We start from the raw sequence: 15,320 nt of genomic DNA on the forward strand, positions 1-15,320 counted from the left end.
TCGGTCTATATGGGGGTTATACGAAAAAATGGACCGATGGGCACCATTTTTGGAGTACCTTTTTGGGGTCACAAAATACCTCTAGATTTCCAATTTCAGGCAAATCGGATAGTAGATACAGTTTCTAGAAGCTCAAGAAGCAAAATCGGGAGATCGGTCTGTATGGGGGCTATACCAAAACATGGACCGATACGGACCATTTTCGACAAACCTCTTTATGGTCCTAAAATACCTGTAGGTTTTCAATTTCAGGCAAATCGGATAGAAAATACAGTTTCTATAAGCCCACGACCCCAAATCGGAAGATCGGTCTATATGGCGGCTATATCAAAACATGGACCGATGGGTACAATTTTCGGCATACCTTTTTATGGTCTTTAAGTACCTCTAGATTTTTAATTTCAGGCAAATTGGATAAAAACTACGGTTTTTATAAGCCCAAGACCCCAAATCGGGAAATCGGTTTATATGGGGGCTATATCAAAACTTGGACCGATATAGCCCATCTTCGAACTTGACCTGTCTGCAAGCAAAAACGAATCTGTGCCAAATTTCAGGACGATAGCGCCATTATTGAAGGCTGTAGCGTGATTACAACAGACAGACAGACTGACATGCTTATATCGTCTTGGAATTTCTCCCTGATCAAGAATATATATACTTTATATAGTCGGAAATCGATATTTCCATGTGTTACACACGGAATGACAAACTTATTATACCCCCATCACCATTCTATGGTGGTGGGTATAAACAAATTTTTAATTCTTTTTATAATGTGATGGTATTTTGATGCTTTAAAAACGGAATGATAAAGTTATTATACCGCCCCCATCAAGGTGGACGCTATAACATACAGCGCAATTTTTAAATTAAATCGAATACACATACAAAAAAAATAATTTTTGGATTCAATCACGAAATTAATTGATTCAATTAAGTTTTAATTGAAATGTCTTCAATTACAGAAATTATAGTATTAATCACCAAAGTCAATTATAAAATTAATTCATCCAATTAAAAAAATAATTGATATTATTAATACTTGTGATTGGCTTTTATTTTAATTAAAAAATTTGCTCGAATCAATTAAATTTTTAATTGAATATTTTTGAAAATTCAATTAAAATTTTAATTGGAAATATTTTGGTGAACATTTTTTTGGTGTAGAATGAAATAAAATTAAATTGATGCAAATCATCTAGCATGAACTGTTTTGTTTTATTCTCACGGTGTCCATTGTTTCTCCTCCTCGGAGATATACCATTCGATTTAGAATTAAAAACTGTTGTGGTTTTTTTCTGAAAATTTGAAAAAGCAAATTGCACACTGAGAAATTATAGTCATTCATCTAGGGATTTCTTTATATCATCTATACCTGTTTTGTTGCTACATTTTGATATTCCTCTTTTAGTTTGTATAGTTTACAACCATATGTAATTTACATTCTAAATTCAATTCACAATTTCAATGGATTTACTTCTGTTTTTGTTGCTATTTTTCTAATCCATTAACTATTTGTCTCGATTTAAAAGTTTAATTTAATTTACTTTGTCTCATTGGCCTCATTGCATTGCCACTACTACGAAAGGGCAGTGGTAGCATTATTACTGACTAAATGTTATATTGAGTGACGGACACTTGCGGACATTTTGTCGTTGATTGTTAATATTTATTACGGGTATCATTTGATTGGGATTAGCTGATACTGAGGTCAATTGTCTTACCATGCCACTGCCCAACTGTTGCAGCAAACCCGATCCAGAGCCCAATGGTCCCGAGGACAAGGCGGCTGATGTGCGGCGAGAGCGTATCGATTGCATACTGGATGACAAGAGAAATGGTACACTGCTCGATGTATTCGGCATGGATCCACCCTGTTTGTTGGATGATAATAAAGGAGATTTCTTTGCAAGATTAATAAAAGTCATATGGAAAATAATGGACAGAGAAAAAAATATCAAATTGTGCTCCATTTATGAAAAAAATACGAAATAAAAACAAATTCCTCTGCACGCATTCTTTAAAGATTCTAGTTATACAGAATAAAACAGAAAATGAAAAACAAAAACAATATGACGAGAAAATATGACATTGTGCTGTAATAGCAAAAAATATAAAAGAAAAAAGTTTTAAAGATATTGGAGAGGGCTTATTTGCCCGCCCATCAACATCGAGTACATGATAAGCAGAGCAATGTATAGTAACCACATAGCAAACAAATTTGTTCTAAACGTTCAACTTTAATATCACTTTATTTTAACTATACAGGAACTTCTTTTAACTCATTTTCTCTTTTGTTTCAAAGAGGTTAAAAGCAGAGTAAAATAGAACAAATTATATAAATTTTGTCGAAAAAATGCTAAATCCATTCTAGAAAAATAGCGAATTTTTGAAAATATGCATTAAAAATCAAAAAAAGGAAATTATAAAAGATTATTTATTTGGAAAATTAGCAAAAAAAAAAAACAAACAAACAAGTAAGGAAAGTTTAAAGTAGGGCGGGGCCGACTATATTATATCCTGCACCACTTTGATCTAAATTTTCGATACCATATCACATCCGTCAAATGTGTTGGGGGCTATATATAAAGGTTTGTCCTAAATACATACATTTAAATATCACTCGATCTGGACAGAATTTGATAGACTTCTACAAAATCTATAGACTCAAATTTAAGTCGGCTAATGCACTAGGGTGGAACACAATGTTAGTAAAAACAAGTAAGGAAAGTCTAATGTCGGGCGGGGCCGACTATATTATACACTGCACCACTTTGTAAATCCACATTTTCGATACTATATCAAATCCGTCAAATGTGTTGGGTGCTATATATAAAGCTTTTTGTCCCAAATACATACATTCATCTGACTCCATAGTGTACCATCCAAAGGCTAATGCTTGGGATGGTACACTATGTTAGTAAAAAACAAGTAAGTAAAGTCTAAAGTCGGGCGGGGCCGACTATATTATACCCTTCACCACCATGTAGACCAACATTCTTGTTACCATTTCAACTACTTCAAATTTTCTGGGAGCTATATAAAGGTTTGCATTTCCAGATACAAATACTTATAATGGAGACAATTTTTTGTACTTCTACAAAATCTCTAGAATTAAAATTGAAATCGGTTAAGGCTCTGGAATGAAACACAATGTTAATAAAAACAAGTATATACAGCAGTAAGTTCGGCCGGGCCGAATCTTAAATACCCACCACCATGAACCAAATATTAGGGTTTCCTTTGAAATTTCAGGAGGGCTTGAGGACTTGAGGACACTTCCCGAAGATAAATTTAAAGATTTCATTCATGAGGACTATATCAGATTCTGGATTTATAAGAACCATTTTTGTTTGAGTTTTAGAGGAATCATTAACATCTCTTGTAAGTGTGCAAGAAAATTATAAAATAACGTCTTGATTTGAAATCTTAAATCTGTTTCAAGCAATTTTCATTATCAGTGCGCCTTCTACACCCTCAAGAAGTGAAGTCGGTCTATATGGAGGCATTACCAAATGGACCTATAAAAACCTAATCCGATACACGTTTTTGTGAGCCTAAAATACCAGAATATTTACAATTTCAGGCAAATCAGATAAAAACTACGGTTTCTAGAAACCCAAGGAGTTAAATCGGGAGATCGTTCTTATGGGGGCTATACTGAAATATGGACCGATACTCACCATTTTTGGCACAGCCCTTTATGGTCCTCAAATACCTATAAATTTCCAATTTCAGACAAATTGTATTTAAACTACGGATTCTATAAGCCCAAGACCCCAAATCGGGAGGTCGTTTTATATGGGGACCACACCAAAACATGGACCGATACTCACAATTTTTGGCACACGTATTTGTGGTCCTACAATACCTCTAGATTTCCAATTTCAGGTAAATTGAATAAAAACTGCGGTTTCTATAAGCCCAAGAAGTAAAATCGGGAGATCGGTCTATATGGGGGCTATACCAAAATATGGACCGATACTCACCATTTTCGGCACACTTCTTTATGGTCCTAAAATACCACTAGATTTCCAATTTCAGGCAAATAGGATAAAAACTTCGGATTCTAGAAGCCCAAGAATTAAAATCGGGAAATCGGTCTATATGGGGGCTATACCAAATATGGACCGATACTTACCATTTTCGGCACACCTCTTTATGGTCATAAAATACCACTAGATTTCCAATTTCAGACAAATTGGATAAAAACTACGGTTTCTATAAGCCCAAGACCCCAAATCGGGAGGTCCTTTTATATGGGGACCATACCAAAACATGGACCGATACTCACAATTTTTGGCATGCGTATTTGTGGTCCTACAATACTTCTAGATTTCCAATTTCAGGTAAATTGAATAAAAACTGCGGTTTCTATAAGCAGAAGAAGTAAAATCGGGAGATCGGTCTATATGGGGGCTATACCAAAATATTGTCCGATACTCACAATTTTTGGCACACGTATTTGTGGTCTTACAATACCTCTAGATTTCCAATTTCAGGTAAATTGAATAACAACTGCGGTTTCTATAAGCCCAAGAAGTAAAATCGGGAGATCGGTCTATATGGGGGCTATACCAAAACATGGACCGATACTCACCATTTTTGGCACACCCCTTTATGGTCATAAAATACCTCTACATTTCTAATTTCAAGCAAATTGGATAAAAACTACGATTTCTATAAGCCCAAGACCCCAAATCGGGAGGTCGGTTTATATGGGGACTATATCAAAACCTGGACTGATATAGCCCATCTTCGAACTTGACCTGCCTGCAGACAAAAGACGAGTTTGTGCAAAATTTCAGGGCGATTGCTTCATTATTGAAGACTGTAGCGTGATTACAACAGACAGACAGACAGACAGACAGACAGACAGACGGACAGACGGACATCGTTATATCGTCTTAGAATTTCTCCCTGATCAAGAATATATATACTTTATATAGTCGGAAATCGATATTTCGATGCGTTACAAACGGAATGACAAACTTATTATACCCCCGTCACCATTCTATGGTGGTGGGTATAACAAGTATATACAGCAGTAAGTTCGGCCGGGCCGAATCTTAAATACCCACCACCATGAACCAAATATTAGGGTTTCCTTTGAAATTTCAGGAGGGCTTGAGGACTTGAGGACACTTCCCGAAGATAAATTTAAAGATTTCATTCATGAGGACTATATCAGATTCTGGATTTATAAGAACCATTTTTGTTTGAGTTTTAGAGGAATCATTAACATCTCTTGTAAGTGTGCAAGAAAATTATAAAATAACGTCTTGATTTGAAATCTTAAATCTGTTTCAAGCAATTTTCATTATCAGTGCGCCTTCTACACCCTCAAGAAGTGAAGTCGGTCTATATGGAGGCATTACCAAATGGACCTATAAAAACCTAATCCGATACACGTTTTTGTGAGCCTAAAATACCAGAATATTTACAATTTCAGGCAAATCAGATAAAAACTACGGTTTCTAGAAACCCAAGGAGTTAAATCGGGAGATCGTTCTTATGGGGGCTATACTGAAATATGGACCGATACTCACCATTTTTGGCACAGCCCTTTATGGTCCTCAAATACCTATAAATTTCCAATTTCAGACAAATTGTATTTAAACTACGGATTCTATAAGCCCAAGACCCCAAATCGGGAGGTCGTTTTATATGGGGACCACACCAAAACATGGACCGATACTCACAATTTTTGGCACACGTATTTGTGGTCCTACAATACCTCTAGATTTCCAATTTCAGGTAAATTGAATAAAAACTGCGGTTTCTATAAGCCCAAGAAGTAAAATCGGGAGATCGGTCTATATGGGGGCTATACCAAAATATGGACCGATACTCACCATTTTCGGCACACTTCTTTATGGTCCTAAAATACCACTAGATTTCCAATTTCAGGCAAATAGGATAAAAACTTCGGATTCTAGAAGCCCAAGAATTAAAATCGGGAAATCGGTCTATATGGGGGCTATACCAAATATGGACCGATACTTACCATTTTCGGCACACCTCTTTATGGTCATAAAATACCACTAGATTTCCAATTTCAGACAAATTGGATAAAAACTACGGTTTCTATAAGCCCAAGACCCCAAATCGGGAGGTCCTTTTATATGGGGACCATACCAAAACATGGACCGATACTCACAATTTTTGGCATGCGTATTTGTGGTCCTACAATACTTCTAGATTTCCAATTTCAGGTAAATTGAATAAAAACTGCGGTTTCTATAAGCAGAAGAAGTAAAATCGGGAGATCGGTCTATATGGGGGCTATACCAAAATATTGTCCGATACTCACAATTTTTGGCACACGTATTTGTGGTCTTACAATACCTCTAGATTTCCAATTTCAGGTAAATTGAATAACAACTGCGGTTTCTATAAGCCCAAGAAGTAAAATCGGGAGATCGGTCTATATGGGGGCTATACCAAAACATGGACCGATACTCACCATTTTTGGCACACCCCTTTATGGTCATAAAATACCTCTACATTTCTAATTTCAAGCAAATTGGATAAAAACTACGATTTCTATAAGCCCAAGACCCCAAATCGGGAGGTCGGTTTATATGGGGACTATATCAAAACCTGGACTGATATAGCCCATCTTCGAACTTGACCTGCCTGCAGACAAAAGACGAGTTTGTGCAAAATTTCAGGGCGATTGCTTCATTATTGAAGACTGTAGCGTGATTACAACAGACAGACAGACAGACAGACAGACAGACGGACAGACGGACATCGTTATATCGTCTTAGAATTTCTCCCTGATCAAGAATATATATACTTTATATAGTCGGAAATCGATATTTCGATGCGTTACAAACGGAATGACAAACTTATTATACCCCCGTCACCATTCTATGGTGGTGGGTATAAAAATATGGGAAATATGAATTTTGATGCAATTGTATAAAAGAGCATTTGCGATTTATCAGGCGATACTTATGTATTCGAGATATAGGACAATTTGAGTAACATTTACAATTTTTGCTACTCAGCAGTGGCGATTTTACAAGGATATTGGTTAGATCTTGCCAAGATATGTGGTCAAGTGTGGGTTGTGATATATTACTTGGTCAAGTCGGGCGACTTGGAGCCTTATTTAAAACTCAACCGTTCTGTGGAAAGTCTGGCATTACAGTGTGTAGGATATGACTAAGATATGGGGAATGGGGATGAGTTTTGTGTAAAGTGAATTTGGCCATATTTGTATAAACCGGAAGAATGAATATATGGAGGTTTTATCTAATTCTGAACCAAATTAGATAAAACTTGACAGACTTAAATATCATATTAAATATATTCTACGTGGAAACTATGCAGTCAATTGGAAGAAAATCCCATTGAAAATGGGTCTAAAATATGAAATAGTCTACCATATTTTCCCAACTCTGGTGTATATATAATGTGAGCTATATATAATGTGAACCGATTTCGACTAAATTTGACATGCATAGTTAGAATAATAATTCTGCTATCTCTGCAAAATTTCACGTAAATGGAAGTTTAACTTTGGCCCCCGTGGTCATTTGAGTATAAATCGGGCGAAAGATATATATGGGAGCTATATCTAAATCTGAACCGATTTCAACCAAATTTGGTACACTTACCGATACTATTAAACGTACTCCTTGTGCAAAATTTGAACCAAACCACGGCAAAACTCTGGCTTTTGAGGCCATATAAGTTCAAATCGGACGAAAGATATATATGGGAGCTAAATCTAAATTTGAACCGATTTCAACCAAATTTGGTACACTTACCGATACTACCAAACGTACTCCTTGTGCAAAATTTGAACCAAATCACGGCAAAACTCTGGCTTTTGAGGCCATATAAGTGCAAATCGGACGAAAGATATATATTGGAGCTATATCTAAATCTGAACCGATTTAGCTGATATTTTGCAAGTTTTTCGAGATTCATAAAATATTCGGATGTACTGAATTTGAAGAACATCGGTTGATAAACACGCCAATTATGACCAGATCGGAGATAAATATATATGGCAGCTATATCTAAATCTAAACCGATTTTTTCCAAAATCAATACCGATTGTCTTTGTCCCAAAAAACGGCCCTATGCCAAATTTGAAGGCAATCGGACTTAAACTGCGACCTGTACTTTGCGCACAAAAATACACGAACAGACAGACAGACAGACGGACATCGCTAAATCGACTCAGAATTTAATTCTAAGACGATCGGTATACTAAACGATGGGTCTCAGACTTTTCCTTCTTGGCGTTACATACAAACGCACAAACTTATTATACCCTGTACCACAGTAGTGGTGAAGGGTATAAATATGGGAAACATTTTAATCTGAACCAATTTTGATTTATCGGTCGATAGATATGTATTCGAAATAAAGGAAAATTTGAGTCAATTTTACAAGTTTTCGACTTAGCAGTGGCGATTTTATAAGGAAAATGTGGGTATTTTGGTAATTTTTGCCCAAATCGGAAAAGCATATATATGGGAGCTATATCCAAATCTGAGCCGATTTCAACCAAATTTGGCACGCATAGCTACAATGCTAATTCTACTCCCTGTGCGAAAAGCTATATATGGGAGCTATATCTAACTCTGAACCGGGCGAAAGATGTATATGAGAGCTATATCTCAATCTGGACCGATTTCAATCAAATTTGGCACACCTGACTATAGTACTTATTGTTCTCCTGGTGCAAAATTTCAAGCAAATCAGGGTAAAACTCTAGCTTCTGGGGCCATATAAGTCCATATCGGGCGAAAGATACATATGGGAGCTATATCTAAATTTGAACCGATTTCTTTCAAAATCAATAGGATTCTATTCCGAGCCAAAACAGGAACTTGTGCCAAATTTGAAGGCGATTGGACTTAAACTGCGACCTAGACTTTGGTCACAAAAATGTGTTCACAGACAGACGGACGGACGGACATGGCTAGATCGACTCAGGGACCCACCCTGAGCATTATTGCCAAACACACCATGTGTCTATCTCGTCTCCTTCTGGGTGTTGCAAACATATGCACTAACTTATAATAACCTGTTCCACAGTGTGGCACAGGGTATAAAAAATGTTACACTGAATTCGGATCACACCTTAAGAAGTGATGCAAATTCAGCCCAACGACTATTGAAATCGGGGATGTCCGTCCTATGACAAGTCAATGTTAAATGCATTGCTTCTGCGCCCATTTTGCACCACCTACGGATCCAAAAAGAACATTTTCACTATTTTTTTGGCGATCCTTTTTTGCTGGGCAGTAACCTTCCCTATTTTGCTAATGATTACGAAATTTATTAAAACAAATAATGAAAGTATAATGTCGGGCGTGGCCGACTGTATTATACCCTTCACCATTTTGTAGACCAACACAGTCGTTGCAATCCCTATTTTCCCATATCGTGGGTACATGTTTAGGTTAGGTTAGGGGGCAGCCCTTAGGCTATTCAGCCCATTGTGACACCACAGTGGTGAACTTCTCTTTTATCACTGAGTGCTGCCCGATTCCATGTTAAGCTCAATGACAAGAGACCTGCTTTTTATAGCCGAGTCCGAACGGCGTTCCACATTGCAGTGAAACCACTTAGAGAAGCTTTGAAACACTCGTGGGTACATATAAGGTCCCAAAATGGAAATGGAATAATGCACCAAAGGTTGGGGTTTTTCGTTACGAAATAAATAAAACCTCATTTTGAGTATGCAATAAAACCCTACACCATTGAAAAAAGCCCTAAGCATCATGAAATAGGACCCCATGGGGATTTATTTCATTATCAACAAGTCTAAAGTCTGACGGGGCCGACTATAATATACTATACACCACTTTGTAGATCTACATTTTCGATACCATCTCAAATCCTTCAAATTTGGTGGGTGCCATATAACCCCTCAAAAAAATCGCTTCTGTAACATATACTCCCAAACACATTCTACTTCAAACATATATATTTTCAGGAGTGGTCCAAACAAAATATTGTTTGTATTGTTCAAACATATTACGTGATTTTGTTTGTGAGCGTGATTTTTACGAAATATTACTCACGCACGTTCACGAACAACAAGTTTCTGTTTGTGCGTGAATGGGACATTCACGAGATTTAGTTTGAATTTCATTCAGGTCTCAAGTAAATAACTCATTCCCCGCGCACACTCTAATGGGAGCTATATCTAAGTCCGAACGAATTTCAACCAAAATTGGCACACTATGAAGTGTACTACTTGTGGAAACTGTGAAGCAAATCGAGGTGAAACTTTTGCCTCTGGGGCCAATTAAGTGCATATAGAGCGAAATTTGCAAAATTTTAGAGGGTCGCTAAACTTTCCTCTGTACGAAATTTGAAGAAGATCGGTGATAGATGTATATACACTGTTAGAAAAATATGTTTTTCATATGTTTCGATATAAACAAAATGTGTTTCGGGCACAATTTTTAAACACAATATATTTAAGTGCAAACATGTAATGTTCTCAAACTAACACTAAATGTTTGGAACACATATGTTAATATGTTAGAATATATTATGTTTGGGGCATGCATGTTTCATAAAAATTATATGTGTGAATGTAAACATATATAAATTTACAAATTTCGAGTAAACATATATATGTTGTGATATTTTATTCAGAGAGCAACAGAGAGAGAGAGAGAGAGTATAGAGAAAGAAATAGAGATAAAACCCGGGAGGGACGACGAAAGATATCAAATTAACACAGCGAGAGAATCAAAAGAGAGCAATTTCTGTGAAACCGCTTATATGTTGTTTCGGAAACTGCTTTATGATAAGGCCAAAAATTGTATATGCTTAAGTCTAAATATTATTTAATTTAAGCCTAATTATTATTTAATTTGTGTATATTATAAAATTATTTATGTATGTTTATACTCGACCCCACGTTCTTCCTTTGTTAGAGTTTTTGAATGCCTTCCAAAATTTCAAACTTTTATACCAAAACCAGGTTTTTATTACAAAATTGTTATTTTTGCAATAAAAAAATAATATCTTAGCCAAAAGCTCAGTCCATTTCGTTTATATCAAGCACTGTTTCTGACCGTAAATCTTTAATAACCCACATTTCGAAGTTTCATTATAAAAATTTAATATAGTATAAATATAAATGTGTAAATTAAAAAAAAAAAATGGTGTTTGGTCGGAGCAGGGATTGAACCCACGGCCCTTTGCATGTACGGCAGACATGCTAACCACTGCTCCACGTTGCCAACACATGTATGTTTCTGTTAAATAATGTTATGTTTGCATGGGCTCGTGGGCGCTGCAAACTATGCTATATAAATGTAACTTATAACGATAATTGTCTACTGGTGACTATAACAGCTACGTAGCTCAGTGGTAGTGTGTTGGCTTACAAACTGTACGGTCCTCGGTTCGATTCTCCGTCCAGGCGAAAGGTAAAATTTAAAAAAATTATAAAATTGAATAATTTCTTCAACATTATTTGTATTACAGAAAAAGGTGCCAAGAACTAAAAAATTTCGTGGAAGTGAAAATTGTGTTAGGGAAATTATGTTTGGGGAAAATTCTTCCAAGCATATAATATTTTTGGGCTCAAAATGCTTCCAAACATATTATATGTTCACATAAAACAAACATATTAATGTTTCGGCAGTATCCAATAATATATGTGCTTCCTGCAAAATATGTTTGGAACATATGTTAGAGAGGCGATTTTTTTGAGGGTGTAACAGTGATATCTAAATCTGAATATGCCCAAAATCAATAGGGATAGAGTCAATGTAAGACTCTGTGCCGAATTTGATGACCATCGGACTTAAACAGCGAGCTGCACTTTTGACACAAAAATACAATAACAGACAGACAGACCGACCGACTGACCGGTATCGCTAAATCGACTCAGAATTTAATTTTAAGACGATCGGTGGATCTCAGACATGTCCTTCTTAGCGTTCTATACAGATGTACAAATTTATTTTACTCTGTGCCACAGTAGCCCAGTTGCGGATTTGGTTAGCTCTCTAAAAATCATGCATCGTACACACTCAAACAAAAATCGCTTCTGTAACATATACCCCAAACACATTCAGCTTCAAGCATATATATTTTCAGGCTTGGTTCAAACAAAATATTGTTTGTATTGTTCAAACATATTATGTTTCACCTTAGCCATACACTGGTAGAAAAATGTTTAATGAAATTTTCTTTGTGTATATGTATTTTTAAGGCGCCAATTGGTTACTTCCATTCTTTTACTAGCGTACTCTCTACGTCTCTCTTTCTAAACACATATATGCTTATAGGCTATTTCTAAATTAATATACATATGTTTGCATCCAATCATATTAAATATACAGAAATTTTATGTCTTAAACATAATATGTTCTAACATATTAACATGTATGTCCCAAAAATGTTATAATAGTTTACGAACATTATAATAAAACAAGTAAGGAAAGTCTAAAGTCGGGCGGGGCCGACTATATTATACCCTGCACCACTTTTTAGATCTAAATTTTCGATACCATATCACATCCGTCAAATGTGTTGGGGCTATATATAAAGGTTTGTCCCAAATACATACATTTAAATATCACTCGATCTGGACAGAATTTGATAGACTTCTACAAAATCTATAGACTCAAAATTTAAGTCGGCTAATGCACTAGGGTGGAACACAATTTTAGTAAAAAAATATGGGAAACATTTAAATCTGAAGCAATTTTAAGGAAACTTCGCAAAAGTTTATTTATGATTTATCGCTCGATATATATGTATTAGAAGTTTAGGAAAATTAGAGTCATTTTTAAAACTTTTCGACTAAGCAGTGGCAATTTTATAAGGAAAATGTTGGTATTTTGACCATTTTTGTCGATATCAGAAAAACATATATATGGGAGCTATATCTAAATCTGAACCGATTTCAACCAAATTTGGCACGCATAGCAACAATGCTAATTATACTCCCTGTGCAAAATTTCAACTAAATCGGAGTTAAAAATTGGCCTCTGTGGTCATATGAGTGTAAATCGGGCGAAAGCTATATATGGGAGCTATATCTAAATCTGATCCGATTTCAACCAAATTTGGCACGCATAGCAACAATGCTAATTCTACTCCCTGTGCAAAATTTCAACTACATCGGAGTTAAAAATTGGCCTCTGTGGTCATATGAGTGTAAATCGGGCGAAAGCAATATATGGGAGATATATCCAAATCTGAACCGATTTCAACCAAATTTGGCGCGCATAGTAACAATGCTAATTCTACTCCCTGTGCAAAATTTCAACTAAATCGGAGTTTAAAATTGGCCTCTGTGGTCATATGAATGTAAATCGGGCGAAAGCTATATATGGGAGATATATCTAAATCTGAACCGATTTAAACCAATTTTGGCACGCATAGTTACAATGCTAATGCTACTCCCTGTGCAAAATTTCAACTAAATCGGAGTTAAAAATTGGCCTCTGTGGTCATATGAGTGTAAATCGGGCGAAAGCTATATATGGGAGATATATCCAAATCTGAACCGATTTAAACCAATTTTGGCACGCATAGTTACAATGCTAATGCTACTCCCTGTGCAAAATTTCAACTAAATCGGAGTTAAAAATTGGCCTCTGTGGTCATATGAGTGTAAATCGGGCGAAAGCTATATATGGGAGATATATCCAAATCTGAACCGATTTCAACCAAATTTGGCACGCATAGTTACAATGCTAATTCTACTCCTTATGCAAAATTTTAACTAAATCGGAGCAAAAAATTGGCCTCTGTGGGCAAATGAGTGTAAATCGGGCGAAAGCTATATATGGGAGCTATATCTAAATCTGAACCGATTTGGCTGATATTTTGCAAGTTTTTCGAAACCCATAAAATATTCGGATGTACGGAATTTGAGGAAGATCGGTTGATATACATGCCAATTATGACCAGATCGGCGAAAAATATATATGGCAGCTATATCTAAATCTGAACCGATTTTTTCCAAAATCAATAGGGATCGTCTTTGAGCCGAAACAGGACCCTATACCAAATTTTAGGACAATCGGACTAAAACTGCGAGCTGTACTTTGCACACAAAAATACATCAACAGACAGACAGACAGACGGACAGACAGACAGACAGACAGACAGACAGACGGACATCGCTAAATCGACTCAGAATTTAATTCTAAGCCGATCCGTATACTAAAAGGTTGGTCTATGATTACTCCTTCTTGGCGTTACATACAAATGCACAAACTTATTATACCCTGTACCACAGTAGTGGTGAAGGGTATAAATATTGTGTTAAAAAATTTGAGTTCCAAACATATAATGTTTACACCCCGGTGGCTCCCTAATGGTTAGCACTAACATCGCTACGACACCACGTATAAAAAAACATATGATGTTGGTGTGCACGCTCACAAAAAATCGCTTCTGTAACATATACTCCCAAACATATTTTGCTTCAAGCATATACATTTTTGGCTATTGCCCAAACATTTATATGTTTGATCTCTTCCAATATATAATATGTTTGAAAGCATATTGGTCTAAACAATATATGTTTGGGTAGTCAATTTCCAAACATTTTGTATTTTTGCATCCAAATTCAATAATGTTGTCTTCCAAAAAACAATATGTTATTATGTGAACATATAATATGTTTGGAAGCATTTTGCACCCAAAAATATTATATGCTTAAAAAAAATTCTCCCAAACAATATTGTGCTCAAAATTTTATTTATTTATTTATATATTTACAATCATAATGAATTATGAAAATAAACAGGTAATATAGGTGCTAACAACATAGGTTTTCGACCTGAATGCTCAACATTTTGTTTCTGCCCAATTGTATATTCCCCCACATCTTTCTCAATTTCACGAGATTTTTTAGTTCTTAGCACCTTTTTCTGTAATACAAACATTGTAGAAGAAATTATTCAATTGTATGATTTTTTTATTTATTTTAATTTTACCTTTTGCCGGACGGGGATTCGAACAGCGGACCACACAGTTTGTAAGGATCAAAGAAGTAGCTGATCAATTGCCCAAGGAAAAATAAAATGTTAATTTTGTAATAACAAGCAACAACCACCAACTTAATTCAATATCGCTCCCTGTTAAATAGCGCTCCAAGCTACTAAACACATATATGCTTATAGGCTATTTCTAAATTAGTATATGTTTGCATCCAAGCATATTATATTTAAAGACATTTTATGTCCCAAACATAATATGTTCTAACATATTAACATATATGTCCCAAACATGTTATGCTAGTTTATGAACATTATATGCTTGCACTCAAAAATATTGTGTTTAAAAATTTGTGTTCCAAA

The 15,320-nt window shown here is 35.6% G+C and overlaps 1 protein-coding gene across 1 annotated transcript in view; it reads right to left on the reverse strand.

Moving 5' to 3' along the window:
* Positions 1–1,607: 1,607 nt before the first annotated feature.
* Positions 1,608–15,320, reverse strand: part of bma (SCY1-like protein bma) — a 327,192-nt gene continuing 313,479 nt past the window's right edge. The window contains exon 19 of the mRNA XM_075306514.1: positions 1,608–1,907. Coding sequence (XP_075162629.1) covers positions 1,608–1,907 — 300 coding nt within the window. The remainder of the gene's footprint in view (positions 1,908–15,320) is intronic.

This window comes from Haematobia irritans, chromosome 4 (assembly GCF_050003625.1).
Source record: "Haematobia irritans isolate KBUSLIRL chromosome 4, ASM5000362v1, whole genome shotgun sequence".
NCBI lineage: Eukaryota > Metazoa > Arthropoda > Insecta > Diptera > Muscidae > Haematobia > Haematobia irritans.